General features: G+C 42.4%; 2 protein-coding genes across 2 annotated transcripts in view; one reads left to right on the top strand and one right to left on the bottom strand.

The window, feature by feature from the left end:
- kri1 (KRI1 homolog) overlaps positions 1 to 25,771 on the top strand; it is a 190,285-nt gene that overhangs the window by 27,348 nt on the left and 137,166 nt on the right. The window lies entirely within an intron of this gene.
- Positions 294 to 3,690, bottom strand: s1pr5a (sphingosine-1-phosphate receptor 5a). The gene is made up of 2 exons (XM_083780773.1): positions 3,581 to 3,690; positions 294 to 2,882 (listed from the first exon to the last, which is right to left on the bottom strand). Exon 2 carries the CDS (start codon positions 2,579 to 2,581, stop codon positions 1,376 to 1,378), a length of 1,206 nt encoding a protein of 401 aa, XP_083636899.1. The 5' UTR covers positions 2,582 to 2,882; positions 3,581 to 3,690; the 3' UTR covers positions 294 to 1,375.

The raw sequence follows: 25,771 nt of genomic DNA, 5'->3' as shown, positions 1-25,771 counted from the left end.
TAGGGCATTGAATAGTGTACCCCATTGCTGCTGATTCATCCATCTTAACCAGTCGCATGCCTCCTCGAAGACAGGGTTTTAGACGTTATTCTTTGTCTTTCATCCATGTTAAAAATTGTCAGTTTGAACAGTTGGTCAAATACATATGCATTCTGTAATAGTAGCTAATAGTGGATTAAAGAGGTCTTATTTTTACAGTTTTGATTTCTTATTAGTAAAATAACCGTTCATAAGATTAACTTATTGAAAGAGGCAAAGAAAATGTGCAATTTAGAAGGTATTTAGTTCATGGGTACACAGAACATAAAATAACTTTATTGTCATTTTAATGTACATATAAAACATTGGCATCATAACTTAAATACAGCTTTGATTATACCTCTGATAAGCTCAGGGAGACTGTTTGGCAGTATGACAGAAATGGAAATGTTTTATGTACAATCTGATTTTGTTCATCGGCATGAAAATGTTCAACATCACAGCCTATGCATTGTGTGGTTTTCTTTGCACATACTCTGTGGGAGAAACTAATCATATACTGATCATAATGTCACTACCACTATACAGGAAGAATTATACATAAATATAATTGCGTAAGAGCTAAACGTTTCCCCAAGAGCAGTACTCTTAGAAATCTTGTTTTTGTCCACAATCTGCTGTGGACTTTTGGCATGTGATCGCCACATTCTTGTCCATAAAACCAGGAAGGCGTCAACAACCCTCCATCATTAGCTTTATTGCTCCCCATCATGTCTGGTGCTACATATGTTGAAGGGACCTCCAAAGCTCTGAACAACCACCTCAAGCCTCCATATGACGTGGTATGTGCATCTCCAAGCCACCAAAGCCTCTGATCTTGGTCGAGGGGACTTCTACCCAGAATTCCTGCTCTCCCAAGTACAGATGACAGAAATTACATGGCTTTGGCTGCAGTTTTTGGGTGTGGATGCTCAAGAGTTTAACAACATGTTATTATGTGTTGACCACAGGAGGAGAAGAGATAAGGATGAATCTCATGTTAGATTCTTTGGCTGTTCATCATCCATTTACGTTTTTGTGTTAAACCTTCAGCATGGTTCTTTTTATTGTATTCTGTTGACCAAGCCAAGCACTGACAAAATTAATTGCCAGTTCGGTACACGTGTGGTCCTGACATCTGCACTCCAAGTACATAGAACCATGTTGCACAGCCTTTCACCATCTATGAAAGGATATAGTGCCACATGTTACAGTATTAACTGTGTATATGTCAAAATTGAGTGAGAATAATGCCAAAACTGAGTGACATTCCTTATGTGTTCTCAATAGTACATTATATTATAGACTAGAGGACCAGGTGGTCCAACTCTCTGTATATTAAGTCACTGAGCTGCAGTCAAGTCTTAGACATTCTTGGGTAGAAAGATTTAATAGTGGATGGTGTGAAGTTTCCGGAAGAGACTGTAGTCTCCAGACCCTCCAGTCTGTGAGATGCAGCATCAGCCTTACTGGTGCTGCATTCCAGGAAAGGGATTCCTATCTTCTTCACATGTCCATCTTTAGTCAGTAGACAGTGTCTGCAGAGCAGTCTGAGGATGGCTTTCCTCATGTCCTTGCTGGTCAGGGTGTAGATGATGGGATTGAGGAGAGAATTGAACATGGCGATGCCTAAGAAGTAGTCTGCTTTGAAGAGCACTTTGCACTCATTGGTCTTGCAGCTGAAGTCCAGAAGCAAGAGGATGAAAAGGGGCAGCCAACACACGATGAACACTCCAAGGACGATCGTGACCGTCTTTAGCAGAGCCATGTACTTCTGAGACTTGCGGGCCAAGCCTTTGCGCTGCGGTCCCGATCCCAGCCGCTGGGTGTTGGACTTGACAATGTGAAAGATGCGCACGTAGAGCACCACGATGGCGAGCAGGATGGCACTGAAGACTGTGATGCAGAAAAGGATGTAGCTTTTGGCGTAGAGGGGGAGGACGGTGGAGCACTGTTCGAGATTGCCCATACAGTTCCAACCCAGGACGGGCAAGACGCCCAGCAACACAGACAGCACCCAGCTAGCTCCAATCAGACCAAACATCCGTCCCTGCTTGTCCCCTTGGTAGGGCTTCATCCGTACCATGGTAACATGACGCTCTATGGCAATGGCCAGCAGGCTGATGACAGAGGCAGCTAACATGATGAACACACCCCCTTCCCTCAGGAACCACAGCACGGGGGTCATTTTTAGCGAGTTGGCTCCTGATGTTATAATATTCACCATGTAAGTAAAGCCGGCTAGCAGGTCAGAGAGAGTCAAGTTGCCCAATAAATAGTACATGGGCAGATGGAATTTCTTATTCTTCCAGATAGCCAGTAACACTACAGCGTTCTCCAGCACAATGAGCAGGCAGACCAGCAGGAAGATGATGGCCTCAGGTTTGAGTCCGTCCCTGTATTTGTTTTCCTTTAGTTTGCCTGTGAAGTTATAATGCTCCATGATGACATCGTTGCTTTGATATGCCCGGAACATCCGGTCCAGGTAGCCTCCTGATGGGGTGATGGGCACCGCAGAGGGGGCCACAGCAGCGTATGCGGCATGGGAGGCTTCCGTAGCCATGTTTTATTTATTTTTTATTTGTGATGGGAAGTTGTTGCCTTCTGTCCGTGTCTTGTTTTGTTTTTTACATCCACTCTTTCAATGTCATATAGTCCTTAGGTGGTGCATGATTTCTCATTCAAAAACCATTTAAAAAAACAAATACAGAAACAATTATATTCCTCAGGGAGAAAGGCAAGCCAAGCCAAGGAATCTTGGGATTTTTAAAGTCCTTTTCCTTGTGTTGTTGAATCACGGTTCTTCAATGCCTAATGTGTCCACTAAGGGGAGGCAATGAGAGCCAATGTCAGCCCCCAAAAACCTAGAAAATGCAATAAAAATAAAAATAAATCCAATGTTAGTTTATTATGTTGGTACTATAAGACGGAACAGAACAAGAATGAAAAGCAGACAATCGATCCATTAGCCATCTACATACTGTAGGCCCATTTACAATATTGTGAATAGACTAACATCCCATCCCTGTATATGGCTGTAATGCCAAACAGCTGATCGGGTAAAGGTAACGTTAGACAAGTACAAGATGATTAAAATATTATGAAACGATTCTTCATAACAGGCTACCAACATTGTAAAACACAAGCACGTATATTAGAGTGCATATTACGCTCTAATTATGCGTCCTTGTGTTATTTCCCCCCCGAGGTGATTGTAGCCTATTTAAATCAGTTAAGTGAGTTAGAAACCCAACGCAGTTTATAACTATAAGCGCGATTAACGGAACCTAGTATAATGGCCTACCGGTAGTTAATTAATCTATAAAAAATGCACGTAGCCATTCAGTATTAAAGAAGAAATGTCAGTCTTGCACATTCGTAGACACGAGGAAAAAGTTGTAATTAGGTACATTTAGTCTTGTCTCCAAAATAATGGATAGCACAGATTAAAGTAATATAACTGATACGGCAGCCAATATACTAGCCTACTATCACATAGCCCAATTACAAACCGTTGTCATATAGTAGAGAGAGATGCACAGATGAATCTGAGCAAACGCACCTGTAAAAAGTAGAGAATATCCTGTTGAAAGTTGTGAATTCGCAGTTATCCCACGGTCAGAGAGAAGAACACACGCTCCTTCTGTCGATCAACACAGGCCAAAGTGACATTAGAATGTGATGTGAGTGCGGGGCAGGACTCAACATGAAGTGGGTTGGTCTTTTCTTTTACCCTTCAACGGTTTACCTCCCTCCCTCCTCCATGACCCCGTGGGTTCTTCTGAACAGTTTAAAGTTTACACAGCAAAATCCTCAGTGTTAACTGAGAGTGTACTGTAAATGGAGTGGACCCTTATGGGTCATTAATTGGTTCCATTTTCACACGCTCGACGTTAAATTAACAAGTTAAATTAATTAATTTACGGGTTGCAGGCAGCAGCAATCAATTAAAGCAAAGAGTTATCAGGCTACCCCAGCCTGCAGGCAACCATGATAATAACTTATGTATGCAAATGAGGACTTTATCGGGTTATCCTCGGGCGTTTGGCACGTAGTGCATTTGAGTGATGCAATTTATCTGCCATAAGCGATTTGATCTGTTTTTAATTTTATGAGCAAAGTTGTAGTAGGCCAGGCTAGTCATAAAGCATGACTCGTTTTTCAGGTTTTTTGCAGTTAATATAAAACCTCTTTTTCCCATGACTTTGCCGCTGGAAAATAAAGAAGTAAACAAAACAAAACAATGATATAGTTATAGGATATAGTTAATCAGTAAGAAGAGAGCTGGAATCAATTGGGCTATGTGGTGCCACTGCTGCCAATCACTGTTGAATCACAGCACCCATGTAAGCAATCTGTGTTCCATAGGCCCGCCCGCTTACTTAGCGCTATAGTCAATTGCCCTGTGGCTATGCTAGCCTGCTCTAATTCTTACGTTGTTGTTATTTTTATTTTACACCGAATGGGTTCCCAATGGCATGCAGATTGTAACCCGGCCAGGCAGCAGACAAAATTGCCATCTCACTGTGGGTGGGGCCGGGGCAGCATCCTCGCTACCATGGTGCCACGCATGGACAAGCTGCTGGCCGGGCTGATAGCCAGGATAACCACAGTTAACTTCGCAGATAAGTAAGCCTGGGACGGTGGGACCGAGGCTAGGATAACCACGGATACCTGCGGCTGGTCCATACCTCTAGCCCTGTAATAACTAGCTCTCGGCTCTGGTCCATCAAAAGCAAGCCAATCTGATAACCCGTCGTCACAAAATTAGGAAAAACGGCGCCCTCCTTTCCTTTCAATTTGACGGAGTCGTGTCTGTCTCGACTCTCTCGAGCCAACCTTTAACCCATTTTGATTAGACTGATAGGAAGTTCAGCTTTGACGCCCCCGCCCCCCCCCCCCCCCCACTGCCTCATGCATGCAGGAGCAGGTAAGCTCATTTTAATAGCAAATGAAGTGATGAAACATACTGATACAGCTGAGCTGCTAATCACTTATCTTAATTATATTGTTATTTGTTATGAGTCGTGACCATAGGCATAAACGCCTGGTGAGGCGAGGCAGGGACAAATTAGCCAGTGGGGCCGTGGCCCAGCTGTGGTCCTTTGCTCTCTGGGGCCCTTCGGGGAAATTGGACCATGATGTACTAGGTTTGACGCGCTGAGAAGGGCTCCAGGGGCCCTTCATTGGCTGTTGATTTATTTAAATTTAGGTTAAAAAGATGATAAAAACACGAAAATGTCACACGCACGTGCGCTATGGTGGCCCTGCAAATATTACCGGCCCAGGGGCCCTCGTGTGGGTTAATCCGTCCCTGAGGAGAGGTTAGGCATATACCGTTAAGACCGGTTATGACCATAGAGCTATAAGGGTCATGACCTCTTGACTGACTATATATTTGTGCAACGTGGAAGGAAGTTCGAACTGCTTTGCGACATATCCAGACAGTTGAACTGGACTGGACCTGTGAAATGCCGTCGAGTTGGTGAAATTACCTAAAAAAGTATAGACAAATAATCAACTGGTTGTCATACTCAGGAAGCTCTCACTCAGACTCACCTAGCAGGCTATAGCTTGCACTGTCTGAGAGTGACCTTCTACTAGTATTTATTTAACTGACCGTATCAAGAGCTTATGGTCAAAAGTCAAGATGGTGTAAAACTTAGGCAAGCGAAATCATGTTTATTGTGACTAGGCTACTTTAAAAAAAATCAGTTTTTAATAGGCTTGCTTCTTGCTATCATCCGAATGGACCTCTAGTCCTCTACTGTTTCTTTTTCCAAAAATGGGAGTAGGCCCTGGCCTACATTATGTCACGTGTAGGCCTACTTGTTTTACTTGCTACTAGGACATAACTGACATAACTGACAGTAAAACATAAAAACATATCATTGTAATGTATAGTTCTATGTTATTTAGGGATTAAAGCCAATGTTAAATATTGCCAGTAGGCTAGTAGATGCGCCTGTGCCCATTTCATTTCTCTTTTATTAAAGAGCAATACACCACTCGACAACATGAAGCTGGTGACACAGCAAGTTTCATGTCGGATGTGTTACACTATTTGTACACAAGTGCTCAGCAGTGTGTATTCCCAAACCACACAGGTTGCAACTCCTTGCAACTAGTCACAACTCCTTGAAACTGCCATTGCGGATAATGGTCGCAAGTTGCATACCGGTATCGTATGGCCAGACTGTTGCCTCTCGCAAATTTAAAATGCTTCCGTCATAAATGTGGAGATTGTGGAATAGTTGTATGACTTTGCAAGACTCGATTGATTGATTGAAGTATTTATTAAGAGATTGGAGAATTACAGTATATTTCAAGCACAACTCAATACAAAACTACATGTTGCATGGGGATTTATCGATGCGGGTTGGGCTTTAAAAGTCACCAAATCTCTAAGAACTTTAATTTAGTTCTGTGTTATTAAAAAATTCAAAAGTCCATGTTGACTCAAGGACAACAAAACTGTAATGATTAGTTCCTGTTGTAAAATGAGAAGGATTCTTAAAATTCTGACAATGAATGTTTCTCTTCAACAGAAGTGGCAAACTGATCAAATCAATTGTGTGAGCTCATTCTGGACCATGGCTGCTGCTGATTTGACCATCCCAATGAAGGTAATTGGAACAAGTATCTCATTTATACTTGCACAATGTGCATGGATCTATTAGCCCTGTTAGTTAAAAGTATATTTCACTTTCAAATAACATTAACTGGAATGAAAATTATATATATATATATTTGAGTGGTGCAACCACTACGGAGCTATGGGTGGGTGGCTGGCTGCATGGGTGGGTGCCTGCCTGGATGGGTATGAGCACGAAAACAGCATGGTTGTTTTTCACCATTTGTGCGCAACCTAACACACACACACACACACACACACACACACATTAACTGTATATATCTGATTTCGGGTGTGCCAGTACAGTACAGTGACAGTACAGTACAGTAGAGGGACCGGCACACGGTAACTTTGTCATTTCTCAAACGTTTCGGACGCGGGGCGGCACGCTGGAACCCCACCCCCGGGGACCCCCACACGGAGTTGCACCACTCACTTCACACTGGTGTGATTATTTTGTTTGAAATTGAAATATCCCTTTAATTTACTTTTTCTTTGTTACAACAGTGATTGGCCTGACATGACTGATCACCAATTATTCTCATATTAATGCTATTCTTTATCATTATTTGTCATTGTTTATTACTGCTATTCTTTATTGTTTCTTTGTTACGGTTTTACTGCTACAAATATGAAGGTGGAAAAAATACTTAGGATATCTCCAGAGATCTTAATGACTTATTTCACAAGCACTGTCGAGAGCATCCTGTCAGGGAGTATCACTGCCTGGTGTGGAAACAGCTTCTAACAGATATGTAAGGCTATGCAGAGAGTGATAAGGCAAGCTGTATCTTCCACTTGACTAGGACATATAAGGCGATATAGGACCAGGGCAAGGATAGTTGTTGATCCCATTCCAAATATGGCCTTTTTCAAGTTTCAACTGCTTCAGTGGGGCAAACTCATTCACAAACTCCTTCGGTGCCATAAGGTTAATACAGAGAGATTATGGACAAGCTTCTAAAGCAGGGGTTCATGCGTGACATGAAAAGGGGTGCATGACAAAGGGGTGCATGACATGAAAAGGGTAATGACGGTTTTATGGTTATTTAGCACAAAGAGCAAAATCCGGTAAACGACTGTTGTAAGGAGATGTAGCCTATAGAGCAGCTGTGGGAGTATACAGCAGCTTGCATTAATAACAAAACTCAAAAGAGTATATTGGAGAAATGCTCTTTTCTTTATGACACATTACATTTATTTTACACAATGTCCAATGTAATCCAATGTCCAATGTAATCCAAGACCAAGACGTATTTTTTATTTGTTGTACGATGGTGTGCGGAAATAAAATATTTTCTAATTTTTTGTTACATAATGTTTGATGTGGTACATCCGCACACACATTACAGATTGTTGCCACAACATCAAACCTGTGTTTACATACAAGGTTTTATAAAAGGCATTGAAACCAACTTTGGCTACAGAAGAGTGTGGAGATTGCGTGAGTCAAGGGTGGGTGAGTGACGGCTGGACTGGACTTTCTCTAAACAGGAAGCTCCCTCATTGTGCCTAGAAAAGTGGGGGATATCCTTAAGAAACATCGATGAAGTCATTGGATGGAATCGACACTGGCATTGTGCATTCCAGACTGACGTGGAGCCTGGACGTCATCGTCAAAGTTACTCACTTCCACATCGGGACCAGCTTTTATTTTAACGATAAATCCTGTTTGCATGCAAACATCATTGGATTTGAGAGATTCAGAGCCCTAGGTTGTCTTGGTTTCTGAGGCCTCTTTGTCCAAATGCTTCGATCTATAAATAGTTTTGCCCTCTGTACCCTGGCAGAAATGTTCCTCTTTTTTAACCTTCAAGTGATGAGCTGACACGACCCTTCTCACCTCACCTGCTTGTCTCGGGTCAGAAGGTTTCTCCATTTGAACCCTTTAAGTGAATTACAGTGGGCAGCTGTCTGCATGGTTGAGGAAGACTGGTGCTAACTTTTAAGTGCCATCTTGCTCTCTGTCCCCTTGACCCCCGATCTTTCTCGGCCCACCCAGCGACACCGTTGTTGAGGCTGAGAGGTGTGCTTCAGCAGGATCGTCAACCAAGTGTCATTTAACCCCCCACAGGGACACCATGACAAGAGCTCAGAGCACCACCCCTGATTAGTTAACACACAGAGAAAGGACAGCAGGACTCCCCACTCATGTATTTTCTCAGTCACCACTTCTATCCCACCTCCCCCAGGCTGCAGCCAAACAATCCACTGGCTAGGAGGTGTTTTGTATTCAGTACTTTCTGTCCAGTGCTTTTCTGGCACAAGGTGATTTATTCCTATGACGTTAGTGTTCTTCCAGAGAGGAAGTCACTTAGGACTGAACCCTCCTCCCGATAGGCTGCTTATTTAGGCTACTGTTTGTGTGGACAGTGGGGGCCTACATGTTGTCTGTCTGGTCTCTGGCATGTTCGGAAATGCTTGTTTTTGTTAGAAGTAATATATATATATATTTTTTTTAATGTTTTTCCAGTGTTAATCCAGTGTTCATTTGTACACTCCCTGAATTAAATTAAATTAACTCCCCCCCCCCCCCTTTACTGTTTAGTTGCTGTTGGAAATATGTATTTACATAAATGATGTTAATATTATTAATTTAGACTAATATTACATTTAATTCACACACTCCATATGAAGGCCTTGCGATCAGACTACAACATGTTACAGAGTGACAGTGTTCTTTTGGTGCCAAACATTCTTCTCACCTGAGAATAACAATCCCACCTCTTGTTTACAGTTCGAAAACACAGCTTCACACAGGGAAACAATGACATTCACACATCTTTGTTTCCTACAGTCAACTGTTAGTGTTTTTCTAACGAAGCACTGATTAGAGCATGCTTTCACTGTAAGATACAGTTTTAATGAAGAAAAATAAGACATTCTTTATTGTATTTTTTTATTATGAGCGTGTGTGTGTGTGTGTGTGCACGTGCGTGCGTGTCTCTTGTTTATCCCAGAGACAGAAAGAAGCACAAATGTTTTTAATTAAAATGTCGGTGTATCATACCATCCAACAAGCTGATGTTTTATGGGAATCCTAAAAATAGCTCTGTCCTAGTCCAGGTTTTCGATGACACCGCTGCAGCTGTTGCAGAACCATGACCTCAGCACCAGTTCCCTAGTGACAGGAAATCAGAGGAACATATGAAAATCCTGGAGTTGCTTCCTTTCCATTACTGTTATGTCCACTCCACTGTACTAATTGTCATGGCAAAAATGACCCTCACTACCCTCCTAGCAGCTCCGTTTCTGGCACCCAGAGGCTCTGCATGTCTGTCCCCACACCCCACCATCCCCTTCTTGACTGAAACACTTGGTCCTCAGCAGGCATTGATGCCTCCAGTCATTGTATTAAAATTCTGCCCTTTTATTCCCTTCCTTACATATAGGCTTTTTCACTCAAAGCAACGTCTTCTGGAACAGTGTCTGTCCTCTTTCAAAACCTTTTATGTGAGTCACGTGTTTCTCTGTCATGAAAAACAAGTAGCTAAATTTATGGAAATGCAATACCACAGAAAATTAAGTACGTCAAGTAACGAGCCCTTTCTCTGGAGCCACTGCATGGGTTCGAATCCCACCAGAACCTTCTCCCTTCTCTGTAGGTTAATTCAACTGTGTCCTCACCTCACCTATCCCGTAACTTCGTAGGGTCGTTGGGGCACCACAGACGATCTGTTGACCAGCTCTCTCCATCCCGCTTTGTCCTCGACAGCTCTCATTGCCTCGCTGAGTTTCAAGTGTGTCCATTCTCCGATGTTATCTTCCCATCTTTTCTTTTGTCTACCTCTTCTCCTGCCACCTCGTACGGTGCCTTGCAGGATGGTCTTTGCAAGGCCTGAGGATCTGGTGATGTGTCCGTACCACCTCAGTTTACGCTTTATGACAATGGTCAGAAGGTCATCATGTCGGCCGATGGCTTGGCTGATCTTTTGCCGTACTTCCTCGTTTGTGACATGTTGGGTATAGGAGATACCCATGAGTCTTCTGTAGCATCTCACTGCCGGCCAGTCTCAAGCAGACTCATTGCCATTCGTATGAGAGCAACCCCATTCAACATCACCATCATTCAGGCCTACGCCCCAATTCAACTGTGTAACTGAGTGTAAATATTGCGAGTTAAATTAACACGCAGGATTTAAATATGCTGTAAATAAAAATGTATCAAAAGAGTGGACAGTCAACTCTTTCCATTTTAAATAAGGTCATCAAATGATAGCACAAAGTGCTGCCTATGTATAATGCGGTCTATATAGTGGGTGTTTAGAACTGGTAAAATCGTTTACCAGAGCTGATTGTCTAATAGCGTGCCGTGATCCCGACCTCATGTTTTACAAGGAAAAAGCACTCTTGAAGTTTCCCTTTTGTGTTAAAGCCAGGCGGTCTTTATAGTCTCTGCTCAGTTAAAAAAAAAGAGAGAAAAAAAATCTAAATTAGAGTAGAATGCATTCATGTATTTCATTGCTTACAACAAAGTTGTTTAATCTTTCCCCAAGTAGATTTTCTTCCGCCTTTCCCCCCCCTCTCTCTCTTAAGGAGACAGGAGACGGAAAAACCTTTGTTGGGGTCGACGCTGTAGAAATCAGTGGGGATGTTCTGCTACAAATAAACACAGGAAGAGGCTGCCATTTGGGGCCACTCTTATTATATACATAAACCCTGCATATGTGAATGTCATTTTGTCTATAGGCAAAAACAAACCTCTTCATATCCTCTAAATCTCCACTAATCATGTTGGAGAGTTATTCTGTTTTGTTGAAAGCTGCCGGCAACGGCTTCCATTTTTAGATAAAGCAGATATGTCTTTTGTTTGAGCTTTTCCTGCATATTCATGACTTGGACTCAATGTACTCAACAGCTGTGTTTGTCAAAACATCATAACGCCTGTCGCTCAAGATTAACAGCGCAATCTGTGCATAATCGTGTTTTGGTGTGCGCTGGCCTCCGGATCAAAATGTGTATGGTTTGCTCAGTCACTCAGAATGCTCCCCTCAGAATGGTTCTACCTCCTTGGAGCAGCTACTAAACCAATGGAAACGAGAGCTGCAATGTCCAACACAATGTTTCATGTTGGTCTCACGGGTGAACTCTTTGGAATTCTTGTCGCCCTCATTCTCACGCTTGCAACATTTAACCCTCCCCCTAAACAACTTATCACTCTCTGTCCATCCTACATTCTTTGATAAGCCTTCAGGGCAGACAGGGTCAAGCAAGAAAGAGAAAGGCATTCTTTTCTTGTACTGTTGACTGTGAGGTCAGCCGTGCAACACCATCCAATATCTTGCACGTCATCTTCGCCCGTGACTCACATGCTCCCCAAAAGACAGGCTGCCCTTTACAATTCACTGGGTACCACGCAGTGGTCAGTGACGGGTTTGGTCATGCTATATTACATATGTGATTTTTGAGAGATGTAGATGCAGAGCCTCATGAAAGGTTGTTTTGTTCCCAGCGCGGCAGTTTTGGGATGAGTTCATCTTGGAGCAAACGATGGAAGAAAGAAAGTTCCCACATTGGAGAAGAGGGTGGGGTGGAGGTGGGGGCGGGCGGACAGGCTGGGGGTTGGTGGTCTGGGAGGGGTGAGTCATGAGAGTGAGCTAAGGCCTGGTGAGATGTATTCAAACTCTCACTGCCAAACACCAACGGCCCACCGACTCCACTTGTTTACGGGGGGAGGTCGATTCTCGGAAGAGCTCCGCTCACTTCCTCACAGGCTGCTGTATGGGGTGGAGGAACGTGGGGTGAAATGATGAACCGCGTGGCTTGTTTTCATGACGAAGACGGGTGGGAAAATCCAACATCCTTCCTCTGCAATTGGCCCTTCGACCTTGGGCCATTGGGGTTTCCCCCTGGTACCACTTACAGGAGATGAAACGTAGAAATCCATGTATGATGCTGCTCAAGTGATCCAGTGTTGATCAGAACCATTTCTCTGTTCATTCGAGCCACACAGTGATTTTTTATTTGGTGCTTTTCCTGCAAGAGACTTATGAATGTTTCCACCTGTGTGTCAGCTGACTACAGCGCTGAATGAAAGCCTATAGGACTCTATCACAAGGAAGCCAGGCAGCCAACAGGTAGAGGCAAATTAGTAATACAATAGCCCATATATCTATTACACAGATACTTGGAATAGCCAGAAGGGCCTATAAATTGAGACGATCTCACCAACATAGTAAAGGATGCAATTGCGGTGTCATAGTATTTAGCGTCATGGTTAAAAATACCCTATTACACCACCCCATTGTGTGTATTCTATAGCCCTACCTTTCAACATTCACCCCCCCCCGGCCAATCAGCACATACATCTTTATTCACCAAACCATTGTATAAACGTTTCACCTCCAATAAAAATAAGACTGTTAAGTAGACCGCGTTTGTGTGTTGGCCTGAGGCCGCGGCGCGAGAGGCTGGCTTCCTGTCAGGAAGACTATTCTATGAAACAAGCAGCTGAATGTCACAAGGTTGATAAGGTGAAATGCAATAGAGAGAGGGGGCACCGAGTTCACCCCCAACCCCTGTAACTACTGCTCTTTTCAAGCTAAACATGAACACAGAATATGTAAACACAAATCACATTTGTAGTATTTGTTGCGATGCGAACAAACGGTAACCAGAAGGCCCACCCCATGCACGCTTGCCACCATTTGTTCCCCGCCAACCGCACGCTGGGGCGTTTCTTGTATTCTTGTATTTATTTTACTGAGGATAAGATTACAAATAAGTTTAGGGTTAGGCATAGTTTTACTGAGGTTAAGTTTGGGAATAGGGTTAGGTTATGGCATCGTTTTACTGAGGTTAAGGTTATGAATAAGGCTAGGTTTAAGCATAGTTTACTGAGGTTATGTTTAGGAATACCAGGTAGAGACCGTTCCAAGGTCGCTGGATTTGTGCCCAGGGCGACTGTGTTTTATGGCCTCTCAGTTCTATGGCCTCAAGTGAGAATCTATGAAAAGTCTGTTACTTCAGGCTATTGGCTTCTCTGTATTATAGAAAAGGATTGTTGTTTACATTAGAACTGAAATACATTTTGGCACCATAGGAAGTTAGGAACTCACTTCCACATCTGGGCAATCAACAAAATAGATATTGTCGGCAGAGAATTGTGTTACTAGTGAAATCTATTCAAACAAGTAATTTATTATGTATAAGGGGGAGATTGTGTATATTTTGTGCTGATGTGAGCTTTACCTTAATTTTTAGTATGCCTGCCTCTTGTTTTCAAAATATATTTTATTTTCTATTTGGTTTATGGTCTGCTACCCTGTCGAAACATTGGTGTCTCTTCATTTAAATGATTGCATCATGGCTAGGAGATGTGCGACCTGCACTCTTTTAAACTACTCATGGTGTGTATAGATATATTTGCAGTGTACATTGTCTTTGGGTTTTTCCTCTTATTTTATTTTATTCACCTGCTATTATAAACTATTATTATAATAAACCTATGATTTCACCTATTTATGGTGCTTTTACAAATACTTTTTATTAATATGTTCGTGTAGTAATGTCTGCTGATCAGAATCAATCTTTATCGTTAAATCACATTGCAAGTAATTACAAGTTCTTCATTGTTCAGGCTCGTCAGTGTTGCAGTTATTCACTTATGCATGTGTTTTATAGGCTATTTTGTAGCATACATGTAGCATGTCTTGTTTTTTTCTTCACTAATGTTTAGGCACCTTGAAGGCCGTGTGCTGCAACATGTAGGTGCTTTTTATGCATTAGCCATAGTTTTTCCTTTGACTTCACCCGGTATACCAAAGAACACCTTGACTTTTTCAGCATTTCTCCGATTTGAACAGTCCAGCAGATCTTCACTAATTTAAAGAAAAGGTTGTATTACTTATACGACTGAATGAATGTAATAACTACAAACATTGCCTTAAATTTAGATTCACTTATTCATATCACTTCTTAATTTATCTCAGAAACTGTCAAAGATTGACTCTCCTTTATAGTGCTGGGCCTGGCAAATAAACAGATATCCCAGTACTCTTATTACAATAATACTTGAATACAAATAGATTGGCTCTGTCTGCCAGAAGCATGTGGTGAGCTATTCAAGCTATTCAAACAATAATTCATAATGAATGAGGAGAGCCATGGGAAACTGTCTTCCACCACAGGAAACCAAACAAATTAGTCTGTTAATAACAATTTACTCACCAAAAGCAGCAAGGTAATGAATCAAATAAATAATTATTATTTTGATGAAGCTCTTTAATGTGAATATGAACTCGCAAGAAGCCCTCCAAATGAAAACAATAGAAAACGCATTTCATACACGTTGAGCCTTGTTTTGATCACATTTTTATTCTTGTGCTCATTTGAGATTTTATTTTGTATTTATATTCTTCTTCAGTTTGATGATTCTCACTTAATATTCTTTATTATTATGTATTATTATAGTTCTATTATGGACTTACTATCATCCACGCTGCCAGTAGTTAGAAGCTACATAGTACTGTATTAGTGTGATTATCTGCCCATGCATGTCAATCTCTCTCTCTGCCTATACAAGAAGTATATTTTGAATTAAACATACAGCCCTGGGCCCTAGTATCGTTTCACAGCACTTTCCTAAAAGCAGAGCATGAACCGGTCATTACAAGAGCGCTCTGTGAGCGAGTGGTGAAGGGCCCATGCAGGGGGAACCAGCATGCTGTTTGGCTTAGCCAGACCATCAGAGAGCGCCTCAGCCGGGCACGTTCCGCTGATCCTGTACTTAACTGAAACCAAAAGTATTGTTATTCCCATCTCTGGTTTCTTGTTAAAAAAAAAAGACTTGAGAGGGAACATTGGGCTGTTGGGAAGCACGTCGGTTGACTTGGATTTACAATGCAAAATGTTCTTTGTTTGGACACTTTGAAGTGTGTGAAGGCAGTTTCATCATTTCGGTGAAGTCTAACGAGGAAAAGATGAGGGTGGTTTTGGGAATGGTAGACAGGGGATTTGATGTAGGAACAGAGGTCATTTTGATCCATTTCTCCCCATTCTGCTGGTTCTCCTCTCCGTTGTACTGTGAAGCATGAGTATGAAGTTATGAACCACATTCAAACTCGTGTCCCTATTTTGGGTATATGTAAAGACTATAAACTGTCTAAAAATAGCAGATCTACAGCTCACAACACATTGCATCGTGACACGTTGTCCATCCATCCATATTCAACCGCTTATCCGTAGTCGGGTCGCGGGGGCAACAGCTCCACCAGAGTGCTCCAGACTTCCCTCTCCAGAGCAACATTAGTGACTTCCTCCTGGGGGATTCCGAGACATTCCAAGGCGATGTGTTTCCTCCAACTGCGCCTTGGTCTGCCCCGGGGTCTCCTCCCAGTGGGATGTGCGTCGAGGACCTCCCTAGGGAGACGCCCCAGAGGCATCCTAACCAGATGCCCGAACCACCTAAGCTGGCTCCTTTCCAGGCGAAGGAGCAGCGGTTCTACTCTGAGTCTCTCTCGTGTGACTGAACTTCTCACCCTATCTCTAAGGGAGATGCCAGCCACCCGTTGAAGAAAACTAATTTTGGCCGCTTGTATTCATAAACTTATTCTTTCTGTCATGACCCACACTTCATGACCATAGGTGAGAGTAGGAACGAAGATTGACACGTTGTGAGCATATACAGTAGATTGCTTTATTCTATCATGGTTAAGCATGAGGAACAGATTAAGTGTAAAAATATTCTTAATATGGTACAATAGCTTGGCGGTTGTCTCTGGTGCGAGTAAAGTTGATAAACCCATATACAGGAGGTGGATTGGCCAGCTTGTTCATGTCTTTGTGTTGTTATTGGCTGACACATGTTCACCCTCTGGAACCTATTTGAGCCTGCTCAGTCTGGCGACCACTCACACATACACAATAATGCACATTGCATATGGCTCACACACACTCAAACTCACACATTCTTCATTGTACAGTCTCTCTGAGTTATTATACTGGCGTGGAGTCTCAACACTTCATACATGTGATTTAGCATGAAGTTACAGACATACAGCTGTACCATTGACTCTACATGACTATTAGTGCCTCCCACCTCCACCCCCAGCAGCAATTAAGATGACTACTTCCCTCTACACAAAGCAGTTCTAGTTACTTCAGCAGATTGACTGTCATGTCATGGCGGTCTCTCCTCGATCGTGTATCATGTCAAACACATACGTGTTGGAAAGAGACAAGGCATAGGAGATGAGGAACAGCTGTGGGACCCAGTTACGTTGTACCGTATAGCGCGTACTGTAGCCCTGGGCGGTAGAGCGGTGATGGGGCCCGACACATGGCAGCCAGGGGACCCCCAGCAACCCCTGCTGTGCCTGAGCGCCAGCGGTGTTACTGTGGAGTTATGTGAAATATCCCACTGTAAAACGCATCCAGGGGACAAGGAGCATATTCTTTCCATTCCCTATAGCGGTGCAGTGTAACTGTATACCCGCCTGCGTCACAAACCCCTACAGCAATCTGCCTTGGGCCGGGAGAGGGGCCATGGAAGCGCAAATGTCGTCCACGAGTTAATTATCCTCGGAAAGCTCCTCCAAATCCTACCTCATCTCAACAATTCGACATGAGGAACTGTGCCGTGCCAAACAGTCATATTGCATTACGCTCTTTGTTGATATTCCTTGGTAATTAAGTCTTTCTGTACAACCTCATCCTCCTGTTTATTTTTGCTGATCGGTTGGGGTTGAATTGAGCAATGTATCATCGGTGGAGACAGCGATTTATTTGAACATATGTTGGCTGTTATTATCCTGATTACCATTTGGGACCCCATATTTCCTTGATCCTTCATTGGAAAGGTTTCTAGTATCCCAGTTTTGTATCAATTCAAACCAAATTTCTCCCAATCCTTTTTTCGCCCTCCATCTTCTCCCCTTTCACTAATTATGAATCATATGTTTACACACTGTTCTCTCACCAGCGTAAGACAGGCCCACTTTAATCACTGTAAACAGACGACGGGGTTGGAGTTAAATGATGTCTAAAGAATAAGATGAGAGTGGGTTTGTTTGAAAAAGGAGGTTTTACTGGGACGCTTCTGAGGGCTTAAGGGAGGCAGGCTTGGGGAGGAGAGTTGGGGTTCGACTCCACTTGGATGCCAGTGGTTTTAATGAGATGTCCATGCTTCCAAACCATCTTTAGTTGGAGGAGCCTCACTCCATCCCCACTGACATGTGGTAAACGGTTAGCATCCAAGTATGTGGGAGACGGCGTAGAAAGAGGAGCGTGTCTGGCGAGCACATGTCGCTCCTCAAAGGATATATAACCTTCGTTCGTAGGAACGCTGTTTGTCCCTCAAGCAGTTCACCTCTTTGCTGTAGCATTCATGCACGTTATAGTCTTGTTTATGTGAATTCTATTTTTTTCCATCAAAGCACCTGTGAGCTTACAACAACAGAATTGAGGAGTGATCTGATGTCTCTTCAAGGCTCCTCGGAGAGATGGAAAACTAATTATTATACCCAGCATAGGCTACTTTGTTGTACAACAGATCAGAGAAAATAGCTAAACTACAAGCTCACAACACATCACCATGCAACATGTCATGTGGCATGAGACTTTTGGTTTCCGGCTACAATGAAATGCCCAAAATAGGGGTGCCAGGTTGAAAATGGACAACCATACTACAGTGAATAACCTTAACTAAACTTTAAATCATACTAAACCTATGCCTAAACTTAACCATGTGCCTAATCTAAACTTACCAGCTCCGTGGCCTTATGGTTAGAGTGTCCGCCCTGAGACTGATCCCCGGCTGGGTCATACCAAAGTAGAAGAATGGGGCCCAGTGCCTCCCTGCTTGGCACTCAGCATCAAGGGTTGGATTGGGGGTAAGTCCCTGTGACATACTAGCGTCATGTCCAGGGGGTGTACTTGTACATCAAGCTGCCTTACGCTACAGAAACAGGAGATAGGCTTCTGCCCTATGGGCCTCATGCAAGGATTACTTAATCTAAGTTTAAAACACCCAACCAATCTGTCTGTAAGTAAGTAAGTACATTTTATCTATAAAGCACTTTTCAAAACAAAAGTAACAAAGTGCTGTACAGTGGTCAACAAGGTAAAAAACAATCAAAATAAAACACAAGATTAATAACACAACAAGAAGAAAAGCAAACGAAAAACAACAAAACAATGGCCTGTACAAAAAGGTAAAAATGCAAACGAAATAAATATGTTTTCAGCAACTTCTTAAAAATTTCAACAGACTCTGCATTCTTTATAGAAAGGGGGAGGGCATTCCACAGTGTGGGAGCATCTACGGCAAATGCCCGGTCACCCTTAGTTATCCGTTTAGTCGCCAGAATTTTCAGTAGGCCCTTGTCTGAATTAACTGTAGTTGGTGAATAGATGGCGCGGTGAGGGAAGTATGTAGTCCATTACAGTAGTCGAGCCGGGAAGAGATAAAAGCATGAATAATTCTTTCTAGCTCTTGAGTGGAGAGGAGTGGTTTTATTTTAGAGATATTACGTAGGTGGTAGAAACAAGACTTGGGTGACCTTCTTTACATGAAACTCTAAGTTCATGCGGCTATCAAAGAAGACACCAAGGTTTCTAGCAGAGTCTTTAATATTAGAAACCAAAGGGCCCAGGGATATCCGAATGGCATTAGCGATACTTTCGGGGCCGATGATGAGGATCTCTGTTCTGATCTGATCTGGTCTGTCTTTCCTGTGACATCCTGTCCTACTCTCTCTCATAGTTGCTATCAAAATAAAGCCATACCTAAACTTAACGATGGCCTACCAGAAATAATATCTGTCCCGGAAAATTATTTTGATATTCTTGGACAGAGAGAAAGATTGGACTGACAATTCCACCTATCCTATATTAAAATTGCCTAATGGGAGGATGTCACTCTGACTCAGACATAAACCCGTATGCACAATGACTTAGACTTATACCATAAACAAACCCAATAAGCCCATACCCGGTATCTATGCCCACCTGAAAAAGGCTTGTTAATGTTTAGCTAACTTCATATTCAAGCTATCTCATGTGGTAAGATTATCTACCTCATGCATGCATGCAAACAACTTGGAGAGGGGAGGGGGCATCACTGATACCAAGGAGAAATTCTGAGGATAAAACTTTCATTGAATCATGCTCTGCTAATTTGGTCTGTTAAAGAAAAGCAGTTATTCTGAACATTAAAATAATACACATGTATTATTCACAAAGGAAAGGAGAAATAAAATCAAACTCATAGGATTTTATACAAAATCGTCCATTAATTACCCTAAACCTCTTTTATTTTTATCACCTCATATCCAAGTCTTGTTCCCTCCATCATGTGTGTTATAAGACGGTCTGTCACAAGTTCCAGATCTGTGGGTCCGTCCAACTGCATATAGTCATCTGACTTTGACTGTTCACCCATACAACAGCATGGCAACATACGTATCAATCTATTCTAATCTAATACAATCTAATATATTAAATTAGCCTTAGCCTGCTTGACTCTAGCAATTATATGTGGCCCTTAATAATCACTCTGCTGATGAATGCCGATTTCTGTTTTTCTACTACAGTACTTAAATCATGTACTTGTAAAGTTGTCCTTTTTGTTAGTCTAACAGTTAAACACTGTAACAGAGCTGTATTGTATGTATGTGAGTGTGTGTCTCTGTGTGGGGTATAAACCAAGGATGAGGTATGTTGCTTTTTCCTTCTACTGACATATATTTATAGTAGATTGTGAAAGTAACTATTTGAGGGTCGAGTTTCCCTTAATTACTGCTCCAGACAGGAAATGGGTATACAATGTCGGCTATGGGAACTGTGGTGGTTGGATACACTTGAAGGAACATTATTTAATTTCACTCCTGAAGCAAAACTCATCCTCCCTCTCTTCCTTTACAAACGTAAGAACCCCAGTAGAGAGAGAAAGAAGCAACTAGACCTCTCCCCTCACCCGTGGTGCCATCGTTCATTATGAGAATATTTTAGAGCTGGTTGGGGGTGGGATGCAAGCTGGAACCAGGGGCATTTCCTCAGGAAACGAAGGCAGAGTGACCAACATGTGTTATTAGGAGCTCCTGACTTATCCTCCGTTTGTATGGCAACAAGTGGAAGGAAACGCACAACACAGATGCACCACAACATGCCCATTATAAAACCCCCCCCCCCCCCCCAAAATTATTTTTCAATTCCAACTTTATTGTAAGATCACAAGTTTACAGGTGTTCAAAATTGAGATTGTTTTTTGTACAAGCTCCCATAAATAATCTTAAAATTGAGGACAAAACAAAGGAAACAATTCAAATATCAAGACACAATAAATATACAGACAGTTGAGTGGTCAAATTACAAATAAAGAATGGCAGAATATCAGTCTCTTGTGCAAGTAGAGACACGCAGCAGTAGCAGATACTGTATATACAGTACAATACATATATAGCAGCAGATATAGAAGCTATAGAGACATCACTTAGCGGCAGATATCAAACATACAGTATACGTACGTTGCTTCCGCCCTTTGGTTTTGACTCATTTACAGAAATCAAAACGGGGGGGGGGGGGGGAGTGGTGCCCCAGTTTCTCAGCACTACTTATGTGTTTTCTTGTCAGTGGAACAGTGATTTGTTTTCGCCGCTTATCTCCAGAGCCACACATGCTGCAATGTACCACCACAGCCTCACACTCAACTTACCCAAAGGCCTGTTCTTGTAAAAAGAATATGTATATATTGGTGAGAAATATTATCTATGCTGTTTACTTAGACAGATGGTTACAATGTTATTTAGATAGATACCAGGTTTGCCCTGTTGTTGGCTTAGGGTTCATGCCGTTAACTCCACTTTATTTCTTATTTACAAGTCTCTCCGGACAAGAGGCTAAAAGACCAAAATCCCCAAATGTTAAATTGTAACACACTGACTCATAAATATGGTTTATTATTGTTATGTTACAATTTCCCTCTTTCTATGGTCTCTTATTCAGTGAAGTAACAAGAGTGGGTTCATTAATCACATGTACATTACTCATGAATTCCTGGCTGTGCCCCGGCCTCACTGAATAGCTGAGACTGTGGCCATAAAGAGAGGGTAGAAGCCCATTGCCTTTATGACTACTACAACACACACACTAATGAGCATTTAAATACAGGTAACCTTGCATGCACAGTGCACACGCACGCACACACGCAGACACACACGCATGCACACACACACACACACACACACACACACACACACACACACACACACACACACACACACACACGTCACACACACACCAACAAACAGACAGGCACGCATGTCCCCTTCGGTCCCAGACAAACTCTTGTTACACTACAGTAATTGCCACTGAGTCGCAAACGGGTGTCATTGTCAGAGCAGTGAGCACAGACAATAGCACAGTGACAAATTTGGGGCTTCAGCTGGCGGACAGCAGACACACCTGTGAAATGAAAGGGCTGATGCAGAGCAATGCAAACCGGGCCACTGAGAAAAGACAAAGCGGCGGTTTGTTTTCGCAGACTCCCCAGCTGGTCTTTGTGCCAGTTAAAAAAAAGGGGGACAGAGGGAGTATTTCGATGAGAGGTGAAATATTTACACTGAGCAGCAGCCCATGGCTTTATGTGGCTGACTAGCTGAGCCGTGTGTGCAGACCAGACTACTGTACGTCTGCAGGGTATGATACTCTCATTAAGTACTGTAGCCATTCTCAACCATTTTAATATCCAAGGACCCCACTTGATAATGATACTTGATAATTTGAAATCGTCTTTATAATAACTATATAATTATGTATTGGTCCATTTGGTTCCAATTATTGTACTTTCTCTGAGTTACAGACCCAAAAGGTTTCATTTGAAACTGGTCTGGTGGTCAGCGTTAAACAGGTACAGTACATATCTCATCTGATTTGCCTCCTCTTGCCATTGCAGGCATAATAGGAGACCCAAGGGATTTACATGATCTTGAAATCAAAATCTGTGAAACCAGTTGGAGCCAGAACAGGCTATTATTGTGTTAAATAAGACTATTCTTTTATCAAAGTTGCCATTTGGGTCCTACACCTATTAGTTGAAATTTCATTAGACATTCTTTCACACACTATCTCACACATTATGCTTCATTTGGCATCACCTTTTTAGTCAGTGCTTTAGCTATTAGGTAGACATATTTAAAGCAGTAGCAATAACACCTTACAGTAGAGAGATTGCATGATGCTGTCTACACAGTACATGCACTTACAAAATATATGCATACAGTGGCTACTCAGCTACTGTGACACTTCACACTTTACCATTGAAATGTATGTGGCAGGTCACTGCCACCTGTACACAAATAGCAGCATACAGCACATGCTGTCCCTTCACCTTTGCTCAGTTTCTAAGAACTATTTTACCATCTAGAATGATGCCTACAACTATGGAGAAACCATTCATTTCTATTTGTAAGTGGAAGCATATTATAGTATAACCCATAATTTGCGAATCTATGGATTAGACACCTGCACTTATTTACCCTGACTGATGTCCATTGTAAAGCAGGGATTTGGCTGTGCACATTATTATATAGTTGTTGTTTTTTTAAATTGCGGATAGATTGTACATTCTTCTTTTTACTCTCTGTTTATATATCATATAACGATAGTAGCCAATCTACAGTATAAGCTCACAATGCACCATTTTGAACCCATTCTGTGGGTTGCCTTATTTGGCTCTGCATGAACTCAGGACTTTGTAATGACTTAACCACATTGGTTTGATATAGATGGTGAGGTGTTCTGGGTGGAGCAGGCGTTTCCATTGTTACACATGATGTAAGGTGCACTGCATTCAAAGCACAATTCCACTGCGGTTTCACACATGCCGATGAATGCCTTTTACTGTAATGTATTTTTGTCTGTCATTGATGTTTTATGTGTGGCTGTAGCTGGGGTGAAAGCCCAAGACAAATTTCCCTTGTGGACAATAAAGTTTACCTTGACCTTGATCTCTTAGAAGAACCTCTAATGGAGCAGGACACACAACATTTCATTGCACATACAGTACTTGTATAATGAGTAACAAATTACAGCATCTTGAATCTTGGAGCCTCCTGCTGACTGGCTGATATGCACTCATTGTATTCAGACCTGACCGCCACTTGCCATTTGCAAGTGGTGATCTGCATGATAGCTCCACCTAGCACCTACTCTCTCTAATATCTCTGTTTGTCAACTTATCAGTAAACAGGACTCCTTTCTCTCACAGGACCTTTGAACTCCCAGTAGATATAAAATGTGAATTGGAATCTCCCCCTCATACATTTGTCTCCCACAGCCAGGCTGCCTTCCTGCACTGCTCTTCCAGTTCAGCTATAGGCTATCAGTTCATGATAAGACCAGGAAAAGAGAGATGAGGATCTCCACTGAACTTCCGAACTTAATTTTTAGGGGTCAGCAAACAGTACATTGTTATCATGTCAAAATGTCCTGTCCCCGAAAGGCCCTGCCATCTGATGCATTTCCTTTTTTTATTTGTGCCTGATTGTATTTTGCCCATATTGTTTGGTCTTCGTTGCATCGTCAGCTCATTTCCCACAGGAGATCACCACATTTCGTTCCCTACTTGGTTGTTTTGACTTGCTATGAATGGCTGTCTTAGTAGGAAGGGGGGCACTATTCACTGGCACTGCATGCACCCATTTTGACGGGTAAACACAGCTGAAGTTAGTAACATTAATTGCGGGTGTGTTTCATTAGTGTGGTTGCCCTAACAGGGCAACCAGACTATTGTTATTGTAAATGAGCGATACTTTGCCGCACTACTCCTCCCACAGTTTTTTCCGCACACACTCGAGTATTTTTTTTCCATTGGAGACCGTAAGCGCTATATTTACAAGACTTGGGAGGGAGGTTCATAATAATTATGAAAATTAATTGAAAAGGAAATACATCAGTCGGCCTCATGGTGGCGCTATAACAGCCCAGTTTACGTTTTTCCCTAGAACTCTTGAACCGTAAGTCGTAACATCAAATTTTCTTTTTCCATGGATTCCTTGGGTCATGATGCATTTCCACATATAGGCCACGCCCATTTGCGTCAGGAAAGAAATTCTAAATCTAAATGGGACCGGACCGCATCTCCATGATATGATCTACTGCACCACGGATATGTCAACATGAAGTCGAAATGAGTCATAGTTCTCTCTTTTTGTCATCAGTTTCCTCCTTTAAGTGAAAGAAAAGTAGTGTCAAAATATCTTTTGTATTCGGTTTCAAAACAGGCCGTTTTCGTCCGTTTTCGTGCTGGGGCCCTTACCGTTTGTCGCAAAAACATGATTTTTGGGATATAAATCTCCTCCGAAGTAGTTATGCATGATCACAGGGGTGACGTGACATTGTAATTGGCTGGCAATATTAGTGGGAGGGGCCTATGTAAGCGACTGTGGCAACCACACTTTGCAATTTTGAAAGATTGCGACCTTTCTAGTTTTAGGTGTTTCTGTGTGCCAGCAACAAAACAACATAATCACTTAATCGCTTAAATCCTGTATATTTAGTTGACCAGGTCCCCCAGGGCTCTATTCTTGGTCTGCTATTTTTTTCCCCTCCACTGAATATCTTCACCTGACACTGACGGCATGTGAGGGAAACATGCTGCGTCAAAAAGTCCATGGCAAATCCATGTCTGTTTTCACATTCTGAATATGCCAATCCAGAAGGTGAATTGGCATAGGCCTATTCTGGGTGAATTCTGGGCGGCTGTGGCTCAGGAGGTCGTCCAATGATCCATGGGTCGGCGGTTCAAATCCTGGCTCCTCCTGTCCACATGTCGAAGTGTCCTTGGGCAAGACACTGAACCCTACATTGCCTCCAATGAGTTGCCACCATTGGTGTGTGAATGTGGGAAGTGAGGACGCTGGCGTCGACTGGTTGCCGCTTCACCTCCCAATGTATGAATGAATGAACCATTGTAAGCGCTTTGAGTAGGCACGTAGTGCATAGAAAAGCGCCATGAAAATGCAATTCATTAATGTGCCAATTCACTCATAGTGTCTGAGTGAATTGGCACATTTTGGAAAAATGTGAAGTTGTGTAACTTTACAGAATAGAGATTTGAATCGATGTGTGCTGTCCTTGCTAAGAAATTAAGAAAATATGAATGAATGACAAACCTGTCTG

Source organism: Protomyctophum parallelum, assembly GCF_964188405.1.
Source record: "Protomyctophum parallelum genome assembly, chromosome: 13".
In the NCBI taxonomy this organism is placed as follows: domain Eukaryota; kingdom Metazoa; phylum Chordata; class Actinopteri; order Myctophiformes; family Myctophidae; genus Protomyctophum; species Protomyctophum parallelum.
This window is presented reverse-complemented; position numbering and strand designations above follow the sequence as displayed.